Source organism: Caloenas nicobarica, chromosome 3 (assembly GCF_036013445.1).
Source record: "Caloenas nicobarica isolate bCalNic1 chromosome 3, bCalNic1.hap1, whole genome shotgun sequence".
Classification (NCBI taxonomy): Eukaryota; Metazoa; Chordata; class Aves; order Columbiformes; family Columbidae; genus Caloenas; species Caloenas nicobarica.
Window position 1 is genome coordinate 2,375,846 of NC_088247.1, and position 26,924 is coordinate 2,402,769.

A 26,924-nucleotide genomic window follows, 5' to 3' on the forward strand; every position below is an offset into this window, starting at 1 on the left:
TAAACAGCTTCCAACTTAACAATAAAGAAACTTCACAGAGTGCTTGGCAGGAGCCTCTGTACATAATTTAGATCATAATCAGATGCATTAACACATTTTATATGGATCTCATGGGGGCCAAGAAGACGAGGTGTGCTGGGTAATTTCTTTCCAGATTTCTTTACCTGATTGTTTATTACGCTTGGGGACTTCATTTGTGATCCAAATGTCACCGGCAGAATCCTGCTGCTTCGTGTGCCTGCATTTAGAGTAGCTAGTGCAAGGCTTCAAATAACCTAATTGGTGTGTTATAGTCAGTCTTTCCATCTGTGTGTGTCGAAGGGAGGATGGAGGGGACGCGGGGAGGGCAGGAGGTGAGCGGAACAAAAGCAAAGACCCAGTTCTGCAAATTGTGGAGCTTCCCCTGTGCCTGCAGCTCAGTGGGAGGGGAAGGTACTGAGAGCACAATCATGAGCTCAGCTTCCAGAGAGCTGCACAGGGCAGCGCTCCCTCCCCACCTTTTCATTTCAGCTGTTAAACATAAGCAGCTCTAATTTTATAAAGCTGCTGAAAGCTTTTTGGTGCTCTGTGCAAAGAAACGATCACAGACCATTCGCATTGCTCTGTTGTTTTGCCATGAAGGCGCCCGTACCAAAAGCATCCTTGTTGTGAAATCTCTCCTTTGACAGAAAAATTTGTTGCTGCTTTGATAGATGACGGTTTGGATTTCTTACAAACCAGCAGAGCGGAATCAGCTCCTCAAAAGGTGAGAAGTGAAGTTCCCTGTCACGTCAGTGTCTCCTTTATTCGTGCTGAAGTGATAACCCTTCCCATCTGTTTCATGGGTATTTATTTGTTATAAAATGCTGCGGATCAGTGTAACATCAGGATTGCCAGGCTCTGCTCCGAGATGCACAGCTCAGGGTCAGGAGCCTGGTCACTGGGGCACAAGGGGACACGCGTGGGCACGGGAACTCGGTGTCACCCACCCGGCGGTGGCCTCAGCCGGCTGCCGTTGACCCACACGATCCCCGGCCGGGGTCCAGAAGTTGGTGCAACCAGGAATCGGTGTTAAGGAAGGTGAGAAAGTTTAAGAGCATGAAAGTGGCTGGATTAGACCTGCTGGACTTGAGGCCAGAGGACAAGGAGATGTCTTGGTGCAGCTTTGGGATCACAGCAGCTGAACCAAAACCGCAGAGCCCCTTTTTCCCCTTTTTCCAGTGATAATGATACTGAAAACCAGCCCTGGCTGGAGAGCCACAGTGTTTTACTGGCACGCAGCAAAGGAGTGCTGCAACACTGTGCTTTGGGTGCTGTGCACAACCTACAGCCAAATTGCCAATGAAAAACCTCGTGACCAAAACAGCTTTGAGTGCAGAAAGATCCTTTGGAGGCCAGAAAAGCAGCACGATTTCTGTTTGCCTCTTTTTTTTTTTTTTTTTTCCTCTTTAATAATTGTTTATCAACAACATTCTCCCAGGCGATGATGCAACAGCATCCCAGATTAGCTGAGCTCGTAAAGCGACTATTACGGCAGAGTGTAATGGTGATGAAGAAATGAGTATCGTTAAAAATCAGGGGTGATTGGGTTGTTGACTTTCCATTTCACGTACATGGCGAGTCCCTGTGTCTCACCCCGTCACACCGGTGTGTTGTGCTGTCGAAATATTGATGGGGAGAAAGGAGAAGGTGAGGAGCCAGCTCACCCGGTGCCTCTCCCACAAACACCTGCCTTTCTCTGGCTTTTCCAGCTGAGTGCTGAGGAATGACATTACTGCAGGGTATCCTGCCATAAGGTATAAAAGTTACGGTTGTTGGGCTCTCCTGAACACTTTCCCCTCCATCTCCTGTTTATTTTGACTCGTCAGAGCATCAGAGCAGGCTGATGCGGGCTCCGAAGGGTTTGTGCGAGCACGGCACACAGTGTACACGAGAGGGAGAAAACATCTTCAGTCCCTTCGCTATTTATAGCCAGTTCACAAGCAAATTCTTTGCTTCCAGTGCCCGAATTACCAGCTGTGACTGTGTTCTCCTTAGGTCAGCGGCACGTACAGCGACCGGCTTGTCTGGACGAGCGCGGGGGGTTATCGGTTCAGCCGAGCAAGCAGCACCGCTCTGCTCACCCCTGGGGCAGGGACACGCTTGGTCAGACCATGGAAAGGGATCTGAGCCTGCCGGGGCGGTGAAGGAAAATGAGAATTTTGTTTTCTATTTGCTTAAGATCTACTTGGACTGGACTTTGGAATTATTGACGCTTAACTTGTCTTCGTACCAAGGCATTGTGACTATTCAAACAGTCGCTCAGCTGAAACTATTGGATTGCGTCTCGCTAAAGCATTATTTGATTTGCCGTGCTGTGTTGTCTCCAAAGATAACAGCTTGCTTTAGCATTTCGTCTCCAGGTAGCATGAAAGAAGCTGCCAGTGGAGGGGATGCGCTGTTGCCTTCTGTGGGTTAGAGGCACTGTGGTTTATCTTCATGGCATAGAACCCATCCAGCCTTCACCTGCCTCCTTTACATCCCACCCAGATTGCTGAGCTGGGTAAGAATTCTGTTTGCTGAAGACCTGCCAGGTGCTGATCTGTTCCTGCTAGATCGCAGCTGCCGTTTTCTCTTAGTGCGTAATTTGGGTGGCCCCTTGCAGCTCAATCCTCGTATCTGGAAAAAAAGCAAAACCAAAAAACCACAAAAATTAAAAAGGTGGTAAAACTCTTCCAGTGATCTTGTCCAGATGGTTCTATGCTGAAATGTGTTGCTTTTCTGCTGTGTGGTTTCTTGTGTGACCTGGCAGGTCCTTCTCATGTCTGGGGAGAAGAGCAGAACTGCTGCTGAGCAGGGGAGCTGTGGAATTCAGGGTCTCTTTTGCCTAATTCCAGGTGAATATACTCTGCCATTTGGGGGCTGCTGTTCAGGTGTCCCAAGGAAAGGCATAGACATAAATAATGTGGAATGGGAAAGATAAAAAACTCTTCTGTCACCATCCCTGGAGGTGTTAAAAAGGCATTTAGACGAGGTTCTTAGGGACATGGTTTGGCGCTAGAGTTGGTTGGGTTACGGTTAGACTCGATCCTGAGGGTCTCTTCCAACTGGAATGATTCTATGATAGTTGGGAATGGGAAGAAAGTGGTTTTATTTCTGTATCAGGCAGTAGGATGCTGACTTGTGCACGTGTGTGGTTGCCCTCCACTGGTTGATATTAGAATGACCTCTCTATATCAGAGACCTTTTTTGGCCAAGATCAGTGTGTTTCCTCAGATTGGCTTTGAAAAGAGGAGCATTTTAGATGCAGAAATGGGTTATTGAGAACCAGTCGGTGCAGCTGCTCGCTCTTCCTCTGCAAAGCCACCCAGGACAAGAGGCACCTTCTGAGCTGGTGAAGCAGGAGGAGTTTTCCAGTCCTGGTCTGTTCGGTGGCGTAGGCTTGAGTTCTGCATCAGGCTGAGAATTATGCGAGGGCCTTAATTACAAAATCATTTGCTGACCTTCAGTTTTCCGAGAATGATCTAAAAGTGAGTTTATCAGCACTTAAATGGCTGTTGCAGCGGAGAAGCAAAGGCTCAGAGGATTTAAGGAAACTGCATCCAGCACTTGTGATTTCCACTCCGGTGTGTTATCGTGTGTCCTTGACTGCTGATATTCACTAAGTCAGGTAGTTCTGGTCAGCAAAACCAGTGATTTTTTTCATTTGGGGATTTTTTTTTTTTCTTTTGGATCAGAACCAGCAAAATCAGGAAGATATCTGTATGACTTACAAGGTCACGTTAAGGATGAAAACTATGCTCTGCACTTTGAAACCATTTCAAAATGTGTATCTAGGAACTATGGATTTTTGTTTTCTGTGGATTTTGGCAAGAACAACTGTTAGAGTAAGGTGAAAGGAAAGAAACTCAATAGTTACATTTTCCAGTAACAACAGAAGACATTTTTAAAAAAAAAATCTAAAACTTGGTGACACCTAGAAATCAAAGACAGCATCTGATCCATTCTTTTTCCATCCCACTAAAGCAACCAGAATGGATCCAATCTGCGATGTGCACACCTTGTGTATCCCTCTGTGTGCTGGACACATGAAAGGATTTGGGGAAATGTTGGTGTAGTGATTGAACAAGAGAGATGGGAGTAGAGGAACCCTTAAAAGGATGACTCTTAAAATGCCTTTTAATGTCAGCCCAGCCCATTTAATCTCACAATGTTGTTCTCATTAATGTTTTATCACCTTCTACAGGTATTAAGTCCTATGACGCCACTGAAGGACCTCAAATTTTAATGTGAAATTGGTGTATGTGTCTTAATTGGACAGATATATTCCTCTTTCAAGATGTAGACTTTAGAGAGGAGGAAGCACAGTGTGCTGGGAGACCTCCCCGTGTCGCCAGGTCATCCATTCAATGAAGAGCTTACAAAGAGTTGTTTTTATTATACAATTACAGCTTTATCTAGTTAAGGTATTTCTAGGAAAGACTTTCACCTTTTCTTTCGCATCTTTGAATCGTAGAACAAATCAGGTTGGAAGGGACCTCTGGAGGTCTCTAAGCCAACGTCCTGCTCAGAGTAGAGATAACTGCAAAGGTAGATGAGGTTGTTCAGGGCTTTGTCCTGTTGAGGTTTGACCATCACTGGGGTGGAGGATCTGCCACCTCTCTGGGCTCCTGTTCCAGTCATTTGTTTTCCCCTTGTATAGCCAGTCACAGGAGATTACATCAGAAACCTTGCCGATGTCAAGGTAACCAACGTCAACTGCCAAAGCAGTCACTTTTTCCAGGAGACAATCAGATCGGTCAGTTTGCCCACATCACCTCTGTGGTGTCCCCAGTCACCCACTTGCCCTTCATGGCCATGGGAATGGCTTCCAGGAAGATTCATAGAATCCCAGCCTGGTTGGGGTTGAAGGGACCTCTGGAAATCCCCCAGTCCAACCCCCCTGCTCACGCAGGGTCACCAGAGCAGATCACACAGGTCGGTCCAGGCGGGTTTGAATGTCTCCAGAGAAGGAGACTCCACAGCCGCTCTGGGCAGCCTGGGCCAGGCTCTGGCACCTCCCAGCAAAGAAGTTTCTCCTCATGTTCACATGGACCCTCCTGTGTTTCAGTCTGTGCCCGTTGCCCCTCACCCTGGCGTTGGGCACCACTGACCAGAGTCTGGTCCATCCTCTGACACCCACCCTGAGATATTGAGCCCATTGATCAGATCCCTCTCAGCTTCTCTTCTCCAGCTCAACAGCCCCAGCTCTCTCAGTGTCTCCTCATCACAAAGATGCTCCAGACCCCTCAGCATCTTCGTGTCCCTCCGCTGGACTCCCTCCAGTAATTCCTTGTCCTTCTTCAACTGGGGAGCCCAGAACTGGACACACAACTGCAGATGGGGCCTCCCCAGGGCAGAGCAGAGCAGGAGGAACAACCTCCCTCCCCCTGCTGCTCACACTCTTCCTCATGCACCCCAGGTCCCATTGGCCTCTTGGCCACAGGGCACATTGCTGGCTCATGGTCACCCTGTTGTCCCCCAGAACTCCCAGGTCCTTCTCTGCAGAGCTGCTTTCCAGCAGCTCAGCCCCAACCTGCACTGGTGCCTGGGGTTGTTCCTCCCCAGCTGCAGGACCCTCCACTTGCCTTTGTTGAACTTCATCAGGTTCTTCTCTGCCCAGCCCTCCAGCCCGGTCCTCCGTCCGTCCATCCCTCCATCCGTCCATCCATCCGCCTTTCCAGTTGCGTTGCTGTTCTCTTTATTCCTGCCTCTGAGGTATGAATACTCCCAAGAGCGAGTTCGTGTTGTCAAAGTTAATGCTTGGAAGCTTACTGCTGATAACCTTGGCTTCGTCTCGTCTTGGCTGCTCGTGGGTTTTCATTGCCTGAGCTAATAAAGCCTTTACATTCGCTTAGAGACACTTAAAGTTGTTAGTGTTTAAATAAAGGGATTAATTTCAGGCGTCCTGCTGCTAAACTTGTACATTTGAATTTTGAAAAAGTGCGTGTTCCCTGCGAGGTGCGAACAGGCTCTGAAAACCGGGTAACTTTTATCAGCTAAATGGGCTGTGACTCCTGGTGAGGAGCCACCGAAGTCTTTGGCATTGATTTACGCTTGCCAGGCGAAGGAAACAATTACATTGGCTCCATGAAGAATAAACAGAGGCGGCATGAATATAGGAAAATGCGTCAGGAACACTTGCCCTTTAAACCTACTCCTGCTGTTGATTTTATTGATGATTGAGTCAGTATTTTCACATTTTCATGCCTTGTTTTCCCTGCCTATAAATTACTTGCGTTTTCCTTTTGGGTTATTGAGGACTGCTTGGCTATCATATATAAAATGCTGTCAAGGTAGGGTGCCAAGTGAATACAAACTATTTTATTTTTAGTGCCTTTTGAAATCTTGGACTTTTAGTTCTCCCTTTTATCTGTCTTTTTAATCACGTAAAATGGAAATAAACCCAATCACAGCTGTTGCTGGAGAAGAATCATTAGGCTCATCCAGCTGGCTCTCTTGGGGCCAGCGCGGGATTGTTCCCTACGCTGCTTTTCTAAAGTATTTTGTCTCCTTTAGTTTTGTGTGTCTGCAGAGTGATGAGCGTCTTTCACTTCTCTCAGCTCCCTTCATCGATCCAAGTGGGAAGGGCTATTTTTAGGTGGCTGTTAGTAAATGGACATCAGGCACCGAAGAAATGGAACTGGGTTATTTTTGGAAACCCATCAGCAGCCGCTCTGGTCCTGCTGCAAGTTTTGGCTTCGGCTGGGCTGTCTCAGCTTGTGGGATCAGTTCCCGAGGTTGCGAACCTGGTTCCTTGGGTGTGATTTTCAGGCCAAATCTGGAATTAGCAGCTGCTGGAGATTATCGTGGTGCCATCAGTTGATGAGAATGAATTTCCCCCTAAACGAGCCTGGCCTGGAGGGATGCAGGGTGCTGATGGAGCCAGAGATTTAGGGGCAGAGGATGAGGTCAGTTTAGGGACAACGTCTAAAATACACCTTGAGCGGAGACAAGCCCATGGACCCGACCTCAGAATCCGAGCCCTGGATGAAAGCGTGGAAGATTCGGCATCTGTCGGTGGCCACGTAGCAGGTAGCTCATTTGGATTTATTCTGCTTCAGTGGGCTGCAGAAAGAAGAGATTTTCTTGGGTTTGCACTGTGTTTTTCATAAGCATTTTGGGACCCTTTCTGCCTCTAGCTGGATTTGCGTGCGGAGCCATTAGACCCTCTGGTTACTCGCTGTGATCGTGTGGGTTGGAGTCCACGGGGGCGATGACTGAACCTCGACACCATTGCTGGTTGGAGAGCTTGAAACGCAGAAAACATTGTGTGTGTGCTTTACCTGCACATTATCTTCTTTCTCTAAGACCCAAATCTAATTTTAAAGGTCAGAACATGCTCTCACCTGGGTGTTCCAGGCCTTTTATAGCGCGGTTGAAGGCCATTACCTAAAATTAACTTGCTGCCTGGGGAAAGCTGATATTAGCTCTGTATTAGGACTCATTTCAAAGCTCTTGATGATCATTTACCTGATGGGCTCCTATTGAAACTGGTGGGTACAAGGTAGAAAATGGAAGACAAAATAGCACCTGATACTGGTTCCTCACTGAGAAAAAAAGTCGGGTGGGTTTTTTTCGCAGAATTCCTCTTCTTCTAGGGTGGTTTATGGTATTGTTTTATTTTATTTTATTTTTTAAGGATCTCTGGTGAAGCCTTCCTAGGCAGGCCAGTGGACTGACTGCCTTTAGAGTCAGTTTATTTTTATTTTCCTCCAGCTTCCCGATGATCCAGACGTGCCGGGGAGCGCTGGGAAGGAGAACACATGATTCTGAAGCAGGCTTAAATTGTAAAGCACAGCCAGATCTGCTAAGCAACAGCATTGACACGTTTAAATAAATCTGCTGTTGAGTAATATAGTGTGACATATTGAGAGCAATTAAAAAAAAAAAGGAGACTCGGCACAAATTTGGGAAATGAGTGGAATGGAAACAGGTTGGATAAAAGAAAGGGAGGGTGGTCCAGAAAAGGAGCGTGTCGGAGATCCAGGGTGTCCGTCAGGAAGGATGAGACAATAGCAAACGCGCAGATTTCCGCTGAAATTATCCCCTTGGCAGTAGGATCCTCGTATTTCGACTTCTCTGCCAAGGCTGATGATCGCAAGGATTGAAAAGATTCGTGCTGCCGAGTTGAGAGAGAGGCACATGGTGGGATTAGAGAAGGTGAGGTTGCAGTTCTTGTGCCGGTGCCTTTCTTACTCTTGCTCCTCTGGGTCCGTAGTGATGAGAGTCCTGTTGTACCCGTCACCGCAGAGGTGGGTGATGCTGCAGAACAGGGCACAGACCGAATTAGGAGGGTTTGTATCTGAAGCCGGTGAAAGGAAATCACATGCGGAGCTGAGCTGTGGAACTCACTGCTGCAAGAAGCCGTGAAACCAAGTGCCTGATGTGGTTTTCCTTTTTTTTCCTTTTTTTTCTAACTTTGTACAGATGAGAATGTACATGACCGATTGCTTCAAGAAATTATTTTGGTGGCCAGCTTCTGTTCTTCAAGGGCCTATGCAACGCCTATTTGTTAGTGGTTAGGGAAAAATTGCTCTGAATAAGCTGTTCTGCGGCTATGACTAACGAGTATTTTTGCAGCAAAGCGGCTGGAAATGAGCACTCAGGAGCAAGGGGTTGAAGTGGATGGATCATTGGTTTGATCTGATATAGCCGTCCTCCTGCTTTTTTATTATTTTTATTGGATTCTGTACAGTGGGTCAAACTGAGTTGTGAATTTTGTGCCTATCTTAATGACTTCGTTCCAAGCCGATGCCTTCGTGTCCGTCTGCGCGGCACGTTTGCAGTGGAGTTGGTGGCCGTGTTGCTGAGCCCTTCAAAGTGTCTGTTGCCAATATTTTTGTGCGATCTGAGGCATTTGTGGCTCAAGCCACTGAGATGTTAGTGAGATGGAAAGCATGAGAGATGCGAGGCTTTGCTCTTCTGTCCACAAGAACCGATGCCAGCGGCCGGAAAAGATGTTTGCGACTTCCTTGTCCATGAGGACTTCTTGACATCTGTTCTGCAAACGGTCCCTGACGCTGGCGTGAGTTGGAAATGGGCTGATCTTTGGGATGGTGGTTTGGAGACAGCAGCTTGTGCTGGAGGAGATTAGTTCATCTGGCAGAATGTCTCCCTGCCCGTTCCTGAGCTGCTCGGAGGATGTTTGGCCCCACTTACCCAGCAAAAATAGCTGTTGTGCGTTGGAGATTTCTGCCTGGAGTATTTTTAAGCCTGGTGTATCCTGGCCAAAGTACTTTCAGCCTTCCCAAATGTACCCGCTCCGCTAATATTTGGATTCTCTTCACCTTCTGCTGTGAAGGGGCAGGTGGGACAGTGCATGGTGAGGATTATTGGGGCGATCCCCGAAGCGCAAAGCATATCCACAATATCCAAAACACAGTTTCTCTGGGAATTTAATTCTTCTCTGGGAACATTAACTGTTCAAAGCCCTGCCAGCTGTGAAGATCCATCCTGCACATCCCACTACTGATCCAGGGAAGCTGTTAAGCCATTAACTTTGCAAAAACTTGGCTGCTTCAAGCTGCTTAGCGCTAAAACCAGTCTTACCACTCATCGCTAGAGCTTTTGGACGTTACATGATTACATCAGGTAGATTGCCTCAAAGCCACAAGGTATTTAGCTGTCCTGCCTGTCCGATACCAGTTAATAAGGATTTCTTTAGAAAGACACTAGTGCTGAGCATTACACGCTCTTTAATGTTAGAGTGTTCTACTAAAATGGGACTTTGGCATCCGGTCTTATCTGGTTACTATTCCAGTGACTTTTGAACTCATCAGCTGTTTTCACTGAAATTAGAGGGACAGAGCTCACCAAAGCGTTAACTCCCTATAAATGTCCTGAAAATAGGAAACTGAGGGTGTTTATGGGGTACTGGAGAGCCCTGTAGGAGGTTAAAGGCATCAAACAGTAAGAATTCAGACTTCATTTGTGCTGTTGTTCCCAGAAGTACTTGGTGGGGCTACGTTGAGTCAAAAGATTATATTTTTTTCAGTGCTGAGCATCACAGGGGCTGTTACTAAATTAATAACCATTCCAGCTGTTTCTCCAGCGAGCGAACAGGACACCATGAGGTTTGGGAGAGCAGCTGGGAAGTACCTTCAGACCAGGCTGCGTGCTTGACAGGTTTTTGGTTTCAAAGACAGAGGATTTAAGGAAAAAGAAAAAAAAAAAAGCCAAAACACAACTCACAGAAAGAGTCACGCTTTGGTGCCTTGGCCTGGCAGGCAGCGTCGATGCTAAAAGCTCTATTAGTGGGTTTCAATTTACTCAGGCTGAATCCTTCCCCGAGGATTTCTCATGTTCCGCGGAATTACAGGGTTTGGCGTGATAATGTTTTTCCTCTTTATTCCTCCCTTTTGCGCTTTCTCGGTGCAAGGAGGCAAAACGGCAGCGAAGCTTTGAAGAGGCATGAGAGCGCTCGAGGGCTCTGTTGGACCAGGAGACGTTCGGGCACAGTAAGATGTGGTCTAAGGAGACGAGAGATGCTCGCAGGCTTCGGAAATAATAAATGTCAATAGAGGAAACTGGTGCCAGGCATCTGCCCTCAAATTACTGGTTTCTAGCTGACTTCTGCAAAGAGGGAGGACAGAGGTGGGTCACAGGGTTGCGTGAAGGAGATGAATGAATTAAACCGACGGGTTGACGATGCTCATCTGCGGAGGGTGCAGAAGACACAGTGAGGTGGTGGGAGAGCGGGACAGGAGAGACCCCAGGGGAAGGTGAGATTTGGGCAGCAAAGTGAGAAAGGGGTGAAGCAAATGATCTCGGCAGCTGCGTTTTGCGCAGCGACTCCTGGATCCTGCAGCTGTTCATTAGAAATTCTGTTTATGCCACAGGGAGTTTTGGAGTCTCTGAAGCTGACACAGTTTTAATAGACAAAGACGTTTTGAGTGCAGCACATCTGCTCCAGGATGCTGAGGAACAGGCTCCATGCGGCAGCGCCATTGGTTAAAGCATTTCATCCTGCTTTTTTTTTATTTTAAGACCTCTTTTTTATCCTAAAAAGTAATTTTTGAGGTCAAAAGAAGTGCTGGGTTTGCTCATTAGGTTTGCAGCTGTACTCTGTCCTAATATCCCCGAGTTCCCAACCCTGAGACTTGGCAGAATTACCTTTTACTTCGAAGGATCCCAAAGTGTATTTCGCAACAGTGGCCCCCGTGGAGGCGTCAAGTGGCGGTTCAGTAAGAAATAACACTGTGTAACATGTGAGAGCGCAAAAAAAATGTCATTATGGGATAACACTCATGGTTCCTGGAGTGTCGTGGGTTCCTGGTGCCTCTTGAGCCTCAGATGTGTCCAAAACCAGAAGAGTCCAAATAAAATAATATGCAAATTATGTATATGACAGGAATTTTATGAGACTATGGGGTTTTGTTATTAACGGTTTTGGTGAGGTTTCTTTTTTCCTGTTAAGTTTCAGACATTAAGAAATGCTAAAAGGAATTATTTAAAATATTAAAATATTATTAGGAGTTGGACTCAATGATCTTTGTGGGTCACTTCCAACTCAGGGCATTCTATGATTATTAATATTATTATAAAAATAATTATTATTAAAAATTAGCAAGTGGGTATATTTAATCGATCAATTTATTTCTAGGCAGACTCAGTCTAACCCTTAGCTTAACTTTTATAACCTGTGACTTTCCAAAACCCATCTAATCTTGCTTGGTGATTGAGTCTACCTTGTGCAGGTGAAAAGTGAATTCCTTCCTTCACCTCCAGCTTTGGCCAAGTTCCTTTGATCCCTCTTTCCCTGACCTCTCTCTTAAGCCTTCGTTAAACAGAGCGGTGTCATTTTGCCTTTCCTAACTGGTCCTGTATTACTCCATCTGTCCCCCTGTGTTTTCTGTATGTTTTTCTCCCTCCCTGTTACGGTAGGAGGGGGTTCTGTGCCGGACACACATGCTGAGCAGAGTTTGATGTCTCCCAATCTGCCTTTTCCAGGGACTGGCCAGTTTTGGTCTCCTGCAGCCACACAGCCTGAGACTGGGGTTGTCATTTATGTTTCTTTACAATATCTTGCAAGCAAAGCCTCAGTGACAAAACAGCACACACCGTGTATCAAATTATCCAGCATTTCAAATCCGAGCAGTGACTTCGCTTTGTAGAAATTCAATTATCGCGCATTCTGCTAGTGCTTATCTTCTATCATACACTCTTCTCCTGGCTAATAACTTGGTTAAGCACACCTACAAGCTTCAGGCACCGTGTTTCATCCTTTCTGTGTATTTTGAAGTGCTGTGTTTTGCTGCTGCCACATCTGAACCTGTACAGTGCACATGTCCTGCACAGACTTTCATTCACTGGACTGCAAACATCTGCTTTGTTAGACCAGCTTGAGCCACCTGCTTGGGTTCCTCTTTGCTTTGAAAGTCTGTGGTAATTAGTTTTGATTGCTTTATTTCAGCCATCATAACATCCCTTTAGCTGGCAGAGATCTTGCCTGAAAGGTCCATCCCAGTGGTGCCTCTTGGTTTCAGGTGGGGACTTTCTCTCCTACAGCAGCGTTTTTACACCAAGGATGCTACAGACTGTATCGCTTCTGCCAGCACGTGGGTGCCTTGCACAGGAGGGAGGTCTGTAGATACACTTAGTGGTGTTCTCGGTGTGTTTTAAGGAGAGAATTATAGAATCACAGAATAGTTTGGGTGGGAGGGGACCTTCCCAGCTCCCCCAGTGCCACCCGTGTCATGAGCAGGGACATCTGCACCAGCTCAGGTTGCTCAGAGCCCCGTCCAGCCTGGCCTGGGATGTCTCCAGGGATGGTTCATCCACCACCTCTCTGGCCAACCTGGGACAGGCTCTCACCACCCTCAGCGCAAACAATTTCTTCCTTATGTCTAGTCTGAACTTGCCCTCTTTTAGTTTAAAACCATCAGCCCTTGTCCTATTGCAACAGGCCCTACTAAAAAGTCTGTCCCCATCTTTCTTCTCGGCCCCTTTCAAGTACAGAAAGGCTGCAATCAGGTCTTCCCACAGCTTCTCCTCTCCAGGCTGAACCCCCCAACTCTCTCAGCCTGTCCTCCCAGCAGAGCTGTTCCAGCCTCGGATCATTTCTGGGGCTCCTCTGGCCCCTCTCCAGCAGGTCCATGTGTGTCCTGTGCTGAGGACCCCAGAGCTGGACCAGCACTGCAGGGGGGTCTCACCGGAGCGGAGCAGAGGGGCAGGATCCCCCCAAACCTGCTGCTCACGCTGCTGGGAATGCAGCCCAGGACACGGGTGGTTTCTGGGCTGCCAGCGCACATGGCCGGGTCATGGCCAATGTCTCACCCCAGCACCCCAAGTCCTTCTCCTGGGGCTGCTCTCCATCCCTCCAGCCCCAGCCTGGACCGATACCGGGGTTGCCCCGACCCAGGGGCAGGACCTTGCACTTGGCCTTGTTGAACCTCAGGCAAGTCTCATGGCCCTACTTCTCCAGCTTGTCCAGGTCCCTCTGGCTGGATCCCGTCTCTCAGGTGTGTCACCTGCACCACTCAGCTTGGTGTCACCTGCAAACTTGCTGAGGGTGCACTCGATCCCACTGTCTATGTCATTGATGAAGATATTGAACAGTGCTGATCCCAGTATGGACCTCTGAGGGACACCACTTGTTACTGGTGTCCATCCAGACATTCTGCCATTGACCACTATTCTCTGGGTGCGACCATCCAACCAGTTCCTCATCCACCGAGCAGTTCACCCAATAAACCCTCATCTCTCCAATTTAGAGGGCAGGATGTTGTGGGTGACCATGTCACTGGCTTTACAGAAGTCCAGGTAGATGACATCCGTAGCCCTTCCTTTGTCCACTGATGTAGTCACTGCCAGGACTTCTCAAACATCATGGAGAGTGGCTTGGCAACTACATCAGCCAGTTCCCTCAGGACTTGGGGATGCATTTCATCAGGTTCCATGGACTTATGTATGTCCAGATCCCTCAGGTGGTCACGAACCTGATCTTCTCTAGGCCGTGGCCTGGGGAGGTTAAACAGATGGGGGTGAGAATGCCACATGTACATGTTCACCACAGCTTGTTCCACCACTGAGCCAGGTCTTTAGAAAAGGTTTACTAAGATGTGGTGTTGGTTTGATGAGTGAAATTTGCTCCTGGAGGAGTCCAAGAAATAAATAAGAGGAAAATGTTGTGTGGTGCAATCCAGAAGGACCAGTAAAGCTGGGCCCATTTTTGTGATGGGCGAGGACGGAGCAGGACAATCGTGAACCTTTCTCAGAGGCTAGAAAAGGCAGAATATCCTTAGATATATTTTTGCCCCACGGCCTGGGTTTTGTGGGAGGTGTGATTTCTCCAGAAGCGGTTATTGCGATTCCATCTGTGTGCAAAGTGCATTTCTAGTCCCGTATGTGGCCAAATCTTCATAAATATGCCCAGTCCAAAGCCTGCTCATGCAGAAGTGCTACCAGTATAGCCGTAGCCGTGGGTCTCGGATGCTGTCACGGTTAAAGGGGGACAGCTTTCATATGAGCCCAGCGGAGATGATGGCATGACGGTGTGCGGCATGGTGACATCTTTCCCCTAAAACTTCTGCAGATGGTGAAGATGCAGGTTAATCGAGCCACTGCATTCCTACTGTGTCGCACACCAGCATTTAATGTCCTTCGACTTGTGTGTCTGGTAATAAGAGAGGGACTTTGGCCTGTAAGACCCTCTTTAGAGCTTGTCCAGAGTCCTAGCAATACTTGCGTTTGCGCATCCGAATTTCTAACTCGCTTTGTAATGAACTGTGTCGGATAAGAACCCGCCCATTATATAAATATGGGCGATTACGGCGCATCAGGTAATTTAGTTATTTGGCGTGATCGATTGGTCTGTCTGAGACGGAGCAGCCTCTGCTCTACGTGGTGACGAAGTGTTCTCCAAAAAGCACAGAAGGCTGTCGCTAATGAGATGGGGTGCAGCTGCCCGCCCCCCGCATCAAAGGCTTTTCCGGGAGGAGACGAAAAGCTGGTGTTAGACACGGATACAAATGGGGAGCAGGTGAAAGAGCTAAACAGGGAGGAAAGGTATGTTTGGAGTTGTTTAGCCTGGTTAATTTGGCTGTGTAGCGCTGATAAATCTAATGTCACTGCGCCTTGCTGTGATGTAGCAGCTGGGGTTCCCTGGTTTCTATAGGCTTTCCGTGGATGGAAACCTCCCGGCGACTGGCTGCTGACCTGTCCCCCTGCCCGCTGATGTCCCTGAGAAGCCACCCGTACGATTTCATGCTTTGTGGAGGCCCCTCGATGGAGATGCTCAGTCTCCAGAACCGCCTCATTCGCTGCAAACTTTCTGGAACACCCATAAAGACAGATTGTTTTCTGTAGTGACCCACCCTGCTAAGTGAGATGCTGTTAAATATCGTGTGTGTTTCTGTGCTGTTCAGACAACTTATCCAGGACAAAGAAAGTTGTAAATTTGTGCTTAATTATGACCTGAAGCATCTAGCAGAGAACAGTAGCCTGAATTCTACCATGTGCTTACTTGCTGCTGAGGAAGTGGTCACGATGGTGTTTTAGGGAGGCGAGAGAGGTTTGTATTTTTGCCTTGGGGAAAATAATGTGCCTGAGCTATCTAGGGCTGAAAACCACAAAGAAATACCAGGGACTTGAGCTGCCTCACCAAGTCAGCGTTTGGAAAGCCAGCCCTCTCCTCCTGGCTGGACTTGACCTCTGCGAGCTTCTCTCGTACCACGTAAAGCGCCTGGGTCTGTGGTTTTACCTCAAGACAGTTCTTGTTGATTAATTGCTTCAAGGTAAAAGCAAAAATAACCTTCCCCTCCTCCCACACCTGATTTATCCCTTTTAGCGGTGAAGAAAAGATCAGCCACACGCCTACTCCTTGAGTAGCTTGTGCCACCGCACATGATGGAGCGAAGTACCCGCTTCCTCAGTTTGTTTCCCATGTTCCAAAAACTCTTTAGCACTGTGTAAATGGGAATGTGATGAGCAGAACAACATCAGCCGCTGTATGGTTGTGCGGATTTACCAGATTTCTTGTAAAAACTCTGCCCTGCGGTCCCTTGCTTCGAGAGTTGGAAGGGGGTGAACTTTGCATCCCGACTGCTCTGCCCTTTGGTACCGCAGAATGTAAAAGGACTCGCTGGCAAGCTGGGTGTTTGTGCGGAGAATTGCTTGTGTGCAGCCTGGAAGAATAAATAAAACAATGGGGCTGGTTTATTACCAGAAAACAACACTAAATAATACATTTAAGAGCTAAAAGCTCTGTATGTAAAGTAGATTTCACAATGCATTATGCAATAAGCAAGAAGGCACCGGAGAAGGAATCCGCTGGAAAAAGGCAGGCTGGGAAGACAGACGATCTTGCGGACAGGACAACAATTAGATGTGGAGTGAACCTCAAGCTGAGGCAGGTTCTGGGGTGACCTTGCACAAATTGTGTCTCTGCACCTCTCTGAAAACCAGACACGGTTTTGCTGTCTAGGAATTTCATCCGAATAAATGAATGTTAGAGCTGGGGACAGACCCTGGGGACATCCTGACTCCAGGTTTCTGCTTGCATTTCTAGATTATTGCCACCTAAGAGCCTGAACGCAGAATTCTATGATCATTTAGGTTGGAAATGACCTCTGGAAGCCTCTGAACCTGGGCATTGTGCAGATGAGGTTTGAATCTCTTTTAGCTTCCCATCACAAGGGCCAGCTTTGGCCAAGCAGGTGGTGGCCGGAGCTGCAGTTCCATGGCACTCCCAACCTCCACGTGCTTTTTCATTCCGCCAGTGTGGGACCCCTGGATGGTCTGGTTGCTGCCACCACAGATAGATTTGAGGATACGGGTGCTTGGCAGGAGGAGTCCCCACTCCCAGCCCTTCCAGTCCTTTTCTCCCTGCTCCCAGCCCAGATGTCCAGTGCACATCTCCCAGTTCTCCCTCTCTCCTTTTCCTTCTTTCTGTGATGATGAGGCAACTCAACGTCCATCCCGGAGGGAGCAGCGCTCTATTTTACCTCCACACTTGGAATAGTTAACTCTACCATCTCGTTTGCATATTGAGTCCTCTCTTCACCTGTCATAAGGTGTCATAAGGTTCCAGTACAGGTTGGGGAATGACCTATTAGAGAGCAGTGTAGGGGAAAGAGACCTGGGGGTCCTGGTGGACAGCAGGATGACCATGAGCCAGCACTGTGCCCTTGTGGCCAAGAAGGCCAATGGCATCCTGGGGTGTATTAGAAGGGGGGTGGTTAGTAGGTCCAGAGAGGTTCTCCTTCCCCTCTACTCTGCCCTGGTGAGACCTCATCTGGAATATTGTGTCCAGTTCTGGGCCCCTCAGTTCAAGAAGGACAGGGAACTGCTGGAGAGAGTCCAGCGCAGGGCCACAAAGATGATTAAGGGAGTGGAGCATCTCCCTTATGAGGAAAGGCTGAGGGAGCTGGGTCTCTTTAGCTTGGAGAAGAGGAGACTGAGGGGTGACCTCATTAATGTTTATAAATATATAAAGGGTGGGTGTCACGAGGATGGAGCCAGGCTCTTCTCGGTGACAACCAACAGTAAGACAAGGGGTAATGGGTTCAAGCTGGAACACAAGAGGTTCCACTTAAATGTGAGAAGAAACTTCTTCTCAGTGAGGGTGACAGAGCACTGGAACAGGCTGCCCAGGGAGGTTGTGGATTCTCCTTCTCTGGAGACATTCAAAACCCGCCTGGACGCCTTCCTGTGTAACCTCACCTAAGTTTTCCTGCTCTGGCAGGGGGATTGGACTAGATGATCTTTTGAGGTCCCTTCCAATCCCTAACATTCTGTGTGATTCTGTGTGTGATAAGCTCCCAAAAACACCAGCAAAAGTACAAACCAATGTGCTTCTTGAGGACTTGCCTGTTGGGAATTATCAGCTGATGCTGCTGCTTCTGAGTTTTCTTGCCGTGGAACTTTAGAACAGGGGATTGCTTCTGAGAAAGGTTTGATCCTGACCTTGCCTGCTGCGGCTCTGCAGCCATGGAATAGAATCCCAGAGCGGTTTGAGTTGGAAGACACTTCAAAGATCATCCAGTCTAACCCCTGCCATGGGCAGGGACACCTTCACCCAGACCAGGTTGCTCAGAGCCTCGTCCAACCTGACCTTGAACACTTCCAGGGATGGGGCATCCACAGCTTCCCTGGGCAGCCTGTTCCAGTGCCTCACCACCCTCATGGGGAAGAATTTCTTCCTTATATCTCATCTCAATCTACCTTCTTTCATTTTGAAGGGTTTGTGCTGATTATAACGATCCTTTTGGCAGTTGCTGCAGACTTATTGATCCGTTTCATGCCTGGAGACCCTGCAGGTCCTGGCACTGAGCAGCTCCAAGGCGGGAACGTGAGTTGTGGGCTGGTGCCCTGGTGCCCCATCCGGATGAGCCATTGGGCTAATTTGCACATGCAGTGTGTCTTTTTCTTTGCCCTTCAAGGATTTCTGAATTGCAGGAGACGCGTTTGTGAAGACTGTAGAATGAACTGATGCTGTACTGGGAGCACTGGTCAGGGCAGGAGGACACCAGCCTGGAGAGAAGGTAGCAAGGATGCTGCAAAGCCGGTGTCAAAATTAGATCTACTTGCAAGATAAGCAAGGAACCTCTAAGAGCAGAGGATCAGGATGAATGTACGCGATACTTCCCCTAATATCACCAGCACATGTGGTTTTCCAAAAGACTTTACTGGAGCAAGCACATGAAGGGCCTTTCTCAGAGGGCTCGTCCAGGACCTCGTTACCCGACATGTGCAGCTGCCGATGGGGAGGAGGTTTGGCTTTTCGTGGAGCTGCAAATGTGGTGAATGCTCCTTAGTTTAGATAAATTCTTTGTAAAGCCGGGGATACAGTTTATCCCCTGAATTTACAGATTACAAGCCCTTTTACTGCCGGTGCGTGTAGCAGCGTTAATCTTTGCCTGGGAGAATTTCCCTGTACCTATGAGCTCTCGAGATGGTACAAATCCCTCGTGATGATCCCTGAGGCTGTAGCATGCGAAGCATTTCAGAATGAATTTTCCATCTGCTCCTTTGAAAGATCTGCTCTCAAACATACCTTAAAGCACGCACCCGATAGATTTATTCTCCTCGTTCAACTGCAGAAGGAAAATCCTCCAACTGCTCCTGTTCCTGAAGCGATCAGAGATTTGGGGTGTAATCCTTTTCTTTGGGAGCATTAGGAAGTAGAAAGTTATCATTGCTGAAGGGCTGTTCTGTGTTCATTTCTTTTCCATTTCACCTGAAACTCTTTTCTGAAGGAGGGGAATGTGCTGTATTTTCCTTTTTGAGCCAAATTTTCTGCTTCTCCTTTAAAAAAAAAGGCAAAAAAATTATTTTTTTTTCTTTGATTTTATTTCTAGTGCTGGTGAAGAAAAGACCTGGCAATAGAAACCGTCTATTCAAGACTGGACAGATAAAGCACAGGAGCCTCTAGCACACTCCCTGACATCCTTTGCCATTCATCAGGAGGGACAGAGGTGGGTCCGGTGCTTCGTTCTTCCACAGCAGGAATTTTGTGGGGTGATGCAGCAGCGATAACTCTGCAGACCCATCGTTTAATGAGGAAAAAGAGTAAGGACAAGTGTGGGTGCATACAGACTGAGTTTGGGAGCTCTAATGTAGCGCACGCAGGATCTCTGTGGATTTTCCTCCTGGAAAATTCAGTGCGGTGTGTGTCACCGCATTCTGCCTAATGGTTATTTATTGCTGTGCTAAGCTCTGGAGGACTCCAAGTTTAAAATTGCCAGGCTCTGTTCACAAATATGCTGAGAAAGAAACAATATTTCCCTGATTTTATAGGGAGATGGGCAGAAGGAGGTGTAAGCAGGGCGGAATAGGTGTGCTGAGGTACTTGCAGAAGGACCTTAGTGACTGAACATTTGCAGAGCGGTGACTCCACGAGCATCCACAGGTCAGACCAGCCTGGCTCTTCCTACTAGAAATGCAAAACAAGGGAGAACCTCAGATATTCCCATCATTTCATCGGCACAGGGAGTGCCTGCCGTGGAGCTGAGGAAAGCTGGGGGCACAGCTTGGGATTTGAACCGAGATGTGACAATTCAGCAATTCAGTCTCGCAGCCCCACAGGAGCGGGAGCTGCAGCGTGCGAACCCGGCGTGCCGAGAAGTCGGTCAGGTTGGCGTTTGGGAAGAGGCTCTGGTAATCAGTGAGCTGCTGATTTCCCAAGAGCTCTTCCTCTTTTTTTTCCTCTGTGTGTGTGTAATTAGGTCTATCAGGCGGTAATGTTGTGTTGTAACATCAACAAGAGTTTCTTGGCATTGGGCTCAATCAGTTTAAAGGACTAAAAAGTCCTTTCTCCCCCTCCCAGATTTCTTTTGGGGAACTGTGGAAATCGCAGCATTTTTCCCCAAGGCTGCTTATTGCTTTAAATACAACACTGAAGTCTCTCTTGGTAAAACCACGCATTGGGTTTTTACTTTTTTTTAAGTCCTAATAACAATGTGTTACAACCTCAGGTTCTACCGAGTTGATGAGGAATAAAGTCTTAGTAATGAAGAAGAGTCTGAGAGTGTGTCTGAAGTGCTGGCTTTATCACCAGCACATATTTCATACTGACAGTCAATACTTTTTAACTGATCCCAAGCCACGCGTGTTGCATTTTAAATCCCTCCCCAGCCTGTTCTGCTCTTTCCCGTGTGGTCTTTCCCAAGTTAGCAGCAGAGTCAATTTGTCAGCTTCAGGTTTCTGAGTGTACGGATTTTTTTTAATTCACAGCCCACGTTTTTAGGTCAGGAGGATAAAGTTTGTTCTCTGGAAGGGCCAGAGGAGCCACTGGAAGGATTAGGTGGCAGAACAGGTGCAGAGGATCATGTGTGGGGCAATTTAGCTTTTCAAGGACCCCAGCTGCCATTTTACCGAGTCCAGTTTGCCATTTCGGTACTGTTTAGGGCTCGTGAATGGGCAAAGCAACTACAAAGGCACAAGATTTAGGTGCAGTCTCAGCTGATAACCCTTGGAACTGCCTTTACTGCCCGTGGGGCTGCAGTTTTCTCTGGCTGGTCCAGAGCTGCGTGTCCATACACCTCTTCACCCTTTCTTGGCCGCATTTATGATCCCTGCAGGGTCTGACCACACTTACCCCAACCAAAAAAAACCACAGAGCTTGTTTTCCCACATGTGCCTTGAAGTTAAGCTGTTTTTTGCATTCGCTGATGTTCGAGTGACTGTGTGCTTTGCCATGTCCCTCAGGAAAAGGATAATTAAGGCAACTCTCATCTCCTGGCCGGCTGTTTGCAGAAAACTCGCAGCAATTCCAGGATCTTTGCAGACCCTCTGTGACCAGGTTCAAAACTGACCAGCTGGTGCACGCACAAGGTGACAGCATGAGATTGATTTCCTGGGGAGAGCTTAAAAAAGGAAAGATTTACATTCCTCACCAGCCTCTCTCTCCCAGCCAGGGCAAATGCAAGTTGGTGTGGAGAGAACAGAATTATTAATAAAATGTCCTGCCAGCAGAACCGAAGCCGCCCCCATCTGCCCGCAGCGACTGTGCTGCCAAGGTCTAAGAAAGCTGATTCAGCCTTTTCCTGGCTTTTTAGCCCTTTTATCCACCCGGCTTTCAGAGATTTACACCAGTGCTGTTTGCCAGACAGCGTTATGAATTTTAAATCTGCCTTAATTTTAAGTGTCCGTGCTGCTGTGTAACTCCCAGTTGTGGGTCAGATTTGAGGGGGTTCTCATTTAATCAAAGGGGCTGATGAGAAAGATGGGGACAGACTTTTGAGCAGGGCCTGTTGCGACAGGAAAAGGGGTGATGGTTTTAAACTAAAGGATGGGAGATTCAGGCCAGACATGAGGCAGAAATTGTTTGCACTGAGGGTGGTGAGAGCCTGGCCCAGGTTGGCCAGAGAGGTGGTGGATGAACCATCCCTGGAGACATCCCAGGCCAGGCTGGACGGGGCTCTGAGCAACCTGAGCTGGTGCAGATGTCCCTGCTCATGGCAGGGGTGGCACTGGGGGAGCTGGGAAGGTCCCTTCAACCCAAACTATTCTATGATTCAATGATTCCATGAAGTGATGGAAAACAGACAGCCTGGTAACAAAATAGGCCTAAGAATTATGTGTTATTACTCCACTTATTTCCCCTTTCATTATGATTTTTCTTGGTTAAAATCAAACCTTCTATTTATTTTTGCTGACATGCACTTGGGTGCTACACTGAAAATTATTCCTGACTTCTCTCTGCTCCTTTAAGGTGAACTCCTGTTTTGCTTTGGCCCTTTTCCAGCTCTCTGTTTTAGCTGAGATTTGCTTCCTCGCCTTCTTTCTGCTAATTCTTGATGAGTAGATGAAAGGAGTATTAAATAGATTTAGTGAAAAATGACCGTCACCAGTGTAGATGACTTTCCTCTAATTAAAAATTGAAGCAGAAATGAATAGGCTTCTCTTGAGGCTGTGCAAGAGTTGATGCTAAGTCCAGCACTAAATTCATCAGTATATGAAAGAGTATCCCAGAAACGTCGGCACCTCAGAGGATGCTAGTGAAAGGGAACGCAGAGTTTAAATCTCAGTTCAAGTTTAAATCTGTTGACATAAACCAAAGGCTTGGAGCTGAATTTGCCACGTCCTTGATTTTTATGCCCATGCTAGGTGGGTGTTCAGTGCCATAGCAGAGTTTTCCAAGCAAAACACACATCTAAGCCAGCTGATACCGCTTGGGTGGTGCGGTACCCAACAAATCCCAACTTCGGCATCTTTGCTTTTGATGTACAGTGTAGACTTTTCCAGTTTTGACCAGAAATTCTCATATGCAGCCAGGCAGTAGAGGTGATCGTAACCAACATGAGTACGTTCCCTTTTAAACTTTCTCTTGCAATGAATCCCATTTTTTCCAGCAGGAAATTAAAGCAAAACACTTCATCTAAAAATTCCTCATCAGCTCTACTCACTCGACTAGAACAATAGTGATAACACTCGGTTACGCAGCACAAATTCACAGCACCGCTGTGGCCCAGGGTCACAACGTGCCGTTTAAAAGGTGGGTGGAGAAGACGGGTGTACATCAATATCTCCATTTTGTACACGAGGAGACAGGGGCTTGCAGATGTCGAGCAGCTTCTGCAAAGCTACCCACCAAGACAGTGACAGAGGCAGAACTAAGGAACCAGATGCAGGGGCTGTGATTTTTCTGGTCTGGCCACTGAAGCATGCAGCCCTAATGAAGAGCAAAGTGCCTGAAGAAAACCGTGTGTCCACATCTAATGAATCCCATCGCTTTCCCAGGTTTACTGGTATTAACCCCAGAGGTGTTAGACGTGTACAAAGGTTGCTCGTTTGCAGAGAGGACAGTCGTTTTTAAAAACTAGCAATGTCTTAGGGTCACTGAGGAGTCGTTTTGTTTGCGTTGTCTGAATATACGATTGTTCTCTTGTAGGACTGGCAGAGCATCAGCCGCGCAGCAGCGATGAGAGAGACTGACATTTGTACGAGTCTCTTCTGGCTCCTTCTCCACGATGGCTGCTGCCTCTGCATATTCATCGGATGGTAATGCAGGATGCCGAGAGCAGCGGTAGAGTTTGGCTTCATCCCGTTGTGTTGTTCTTCTGCTGGTTGAGACTCTGAATCACCATGACAACACTGTGACACTTCCAGCAACGGTTGCCTGCAGGCTGGGGTGGGTTGGAGGTGGGTGAGGAGGTCAATGATTGAGTCTAACGGGATCAAAAGTTGCACCTGCAGCAAAACGACCGTGGAAGAGCCATCAGCACAACAAGAAGATGAAATTCCCCTTCTATTGGCTTCTCGTTAAGCAGGCACAATAACATTTTTTTTCGAGAGGCTCGCTATAAAAACTCTTTTGGTTATGGCTACTGATCCAACGTGATTGGGCGCTCAGCGACTTTGGAACTCATGACTGGATATACGATGTTGCGGAATGGGGGAGTGGGGAACGGAGGCCAGCCATGGGTGTTGAGGTGGTCCAGTCGGATCCGGCTCACCTGGCTTAGTTTCACCCTCTTCATCATCCTCGTCTTCTTTCCCCTCATCGCCCACTACTACCTGACCACCATCGATGATGCGGACGATGCCGGCAAGCGCATCTTTGGCCCTCGGACCGGCAACGAGCTGTGCGAGGTGAAGCACGTGCAAGACCTGTGCCGCATCCGCGAGTCGGTCAGCGAGGAGCTGCTCCAGCTGGAGGCCAAGCGGCAGGAGCTCAACAGCGAGATCGCCAAGCTCAACCTGAAGATCGAGGCCTGCAAGAAGAGCATCGAAAATGCCAAGCAGGATCTGCTGCAGCTGAAGAACGTCATCAGCCAGACCGAGCATTCCTACAAAGAGCTGATGGCTCAGAACCAGCCCAAGCTCTCCTTGCCCATCCGGCTGCTGCCAGACAAAGACGATGTCACCTTCCCCCTGCCAAAATCCAATCGGAACTGCAGGCTACACAACTGCTTTGACTACTCACGCTGCCCGTTGACATCGGGCTTTCCAGTCTATGTCTACAACAGTGACGATTACCCTTTTGGTAGCTCCTTAGACCCTTTAATTAAACAAGCCTTCGAGGCGACTGTCAGAACTAATGTTTATGTTACTGAAAATGCAAATATTGCTTGTGTGTATATAATTTTAGTGGGGGAATTGCAAGAGCCCATAATGCCAAAACCTACTGAACTAGAGCAACAGTTGCACTCTTTGCCGTATTGGAGGACTGATGGACATAACCATCTCATCATCAATTTGTCAAGGAAATCGGAAACTCAGAACTTCATTTACAACATCAGCACGGGGCGCGCCATGATCGCCCAGTCCACCTTTTACGATGTGCAGTATCGACCAGGGTTCGATATTGTGGTATCGCCTCTGGTCCACGCTATGTCTGAACCCAATTTCCTAGAAATCCCACCCCAGGTGCCGGTCAAGCGTAAATATCTGTTTAGTTTCCAGGGGGAGAAGATCGAGTCTCTCAGATCGAGCTTGCAAGAGGTTCGCTCTTTCGAAGAGGAGATAGAAGGCAACGCCCCAGCCGACTACGACGATCGGATCATCACCACCTTGAAGGCTGTTCAGGACAGCAAGCTGGACTTTGTTTTGGTGGAGTTCACCTGTAAGAACCAGCCTAAGGCGAGTCTGCCCACTGAGTGGGCTCTGTGTGGAGAAAGGGATGACAGACTAGAGCTACTGAAGCTATCTACTTTTGCACTGATAATCACCCCAGGAGACACCCATTTGGTGATCTCCGCCGGGTGTGCCATGAGACTGTTTGAGGCTCTGGAAGTCGGAGCCATCCCGGTAGTTCTCGGAGAGCAAGTTCAACTACCCTACCACGATGTGATCCGGTGGAACGAGGCAGCCTTAATCATACCAAAGCCACGTATCACAGAAGTGCACTTTCTTCTGAGAAGCATTTCTGACAACGATCTCCTTGCCATGAGGAGGCAAGGCCGCTTCTTGTGGGAGACCTACTTCTCCACCTCTGACAACGTGTTCAGCACAGTCTTAGCTATCATAAGGACTCGAATCCAAATCCCGGCTGCTCCCATCCGAGAAGAAACGGCCGTGGAGATTCCCCACCGGTCTGGCAAAGCTGCTGGTACAGACCCCAATATGGCAGACAACGGTGACCTGGACTTGGGGCCTGTGGAAACAGAACCACCCTATGCATCTCCCAAATATCTCCGCAATTTCACCCTCACGGCAATGGACATCTACAGGAATTGGAATTCTGCTCCGGGGCCTTTCCACCTCTTCCCCTACACTCCCTTTGACCCTGTTTTACCATCGGAAGCGAAATTTTTGGGGTCTGGGACTGGATTTCGACCAATTGGTGGAGGAGCAGGTGGCTCTGGGAAGGAGTTCCAGGCTGCTTTGGGTGGCAACGTCCCCCGGGAGCAATTCACAGTAGTGATGTTGACTTACGAGCGGGAGGAAGTGTTGATGAACTCCCTAGAAAGGCTCAATGGTCTCCCATACTTAAATAAAGTTGTGGTAGTGTGGAACTCTCCCAAGCTGCCCTCTGAGGATCTCTTGTGGCCAGACATTGGCGTCCCAATCATGGTAAGAAAGATGTAGCTACTTCAGTCTCGCTTTCCGGTGGGATTTGTGCGTTAAAATTTAAGCGTGTCAGCTTAGCTTAAGTCACCTAGGACAGCATTTCTCTCACGTGGCTGTAGATGTCTGTACCTGATCTGGACGCTTTATCAGTGAAGAAAACCAGGGAGATGACAGGTGTGACTCATCTGACCCATTTTAGGTGTTTGCATGAGGACACGGTGGCTCGTGCTCCAGGAACGCCTGGTCCTCTCCACCGGCTTTAAAGGGAGGCCGGCGTTCAGAGGCTGCGCTCTGCGACATGTGAACTTACACAGAATGATTTGCTGTCACGGGAGGATTTGTTCGGTTATGAAATACAGGAGCTGTTACGCAGGAGAGCCTAAATTGTAAAAATACGGGATCTTTAGAGGTGCCATGAAACGGTGATGGCTTGTAAGGAGCCTGATATGGATCTCAAGGCTTAAAGCCAGAGATTCTTGCTGATTGAAAATCTTACTGAGGCTCTTTAAGTGTCGCACTGTGAGGACAGTTGGCACCTTATAAATACCTAAGTAGTGACTGTTTCTGCGCTTTACAAGATAAATCTTTTATAAAAACAAAAGAGGGATCCACTGCAAGGGCCTTAGGAGGCATTTATTGCTTTACATTGCGAAGGATGGGAGAGAAGAAAACAGGGGAAAACAAATGAAGGCAAATGTGCCCGTGACAGCTTCCACGCTCCAAAGGTTGTCATTGAGTTTTGCTTAGGATTGGGTCGATTTTGTTTTTTTCCAGCCAAACTGAGTAAGTGACACCCCCAAAAACTGACGATGTTCCTTTTCATGCCCGGCTACTTGCTTGTGTATTGGCAGTGTTGCTTGTAGTTAATTCTCCCTAAACTATTACTTGCATATGTATTTATTTCTTTTAGGACTTCTCTGTCATTCCACCATAACTTTCTGCACTGGCCATTGTTAGTGATCAATATTAAA

At 47.9% G+C, this 26,924-nt stretch overlaps 1 protein-coding gene across 18 annotated transcripts in view; it reads left to right on the top strand.

The window, feature by feature from the left end:
- The window catches only part of EXTL3 (exostosin like glycosyltransferase 3), a 152,327-nt gene that overhangs the window by 94,002 nt on the left and 31,401 nt on the right, over positions 1-26,924 (top strand). For 14 of the 18 annotated variants that reach the window (XM_065630798.1, XM_065630790.1, XM_065630801.1 and 11 more), the window contains 2 exons: positions 19,299-19,415; positions 23,333-25,956. In XM_065630798.1, the coding sequence (XP_065486870.1) occupies positions 23,809-25,956 (2,148 nt within the window). In that variant the 5' untranslated portion in view covers positions 19,299-19,415; positions 23,333-23,808. Of the gene's footprint in view, positions 1-668; positions 746-9,594; positions 9,615-19,298; positions 19,416-21,147; positions 21,274-23,332; positions 25,957-26,924 lie in introns of those variants that run through there. The other 4 variants (XM_065630791.1, XM_065630787.1, XM_065630804.1 and 1 more) reach the window with 4 other exon arrangements.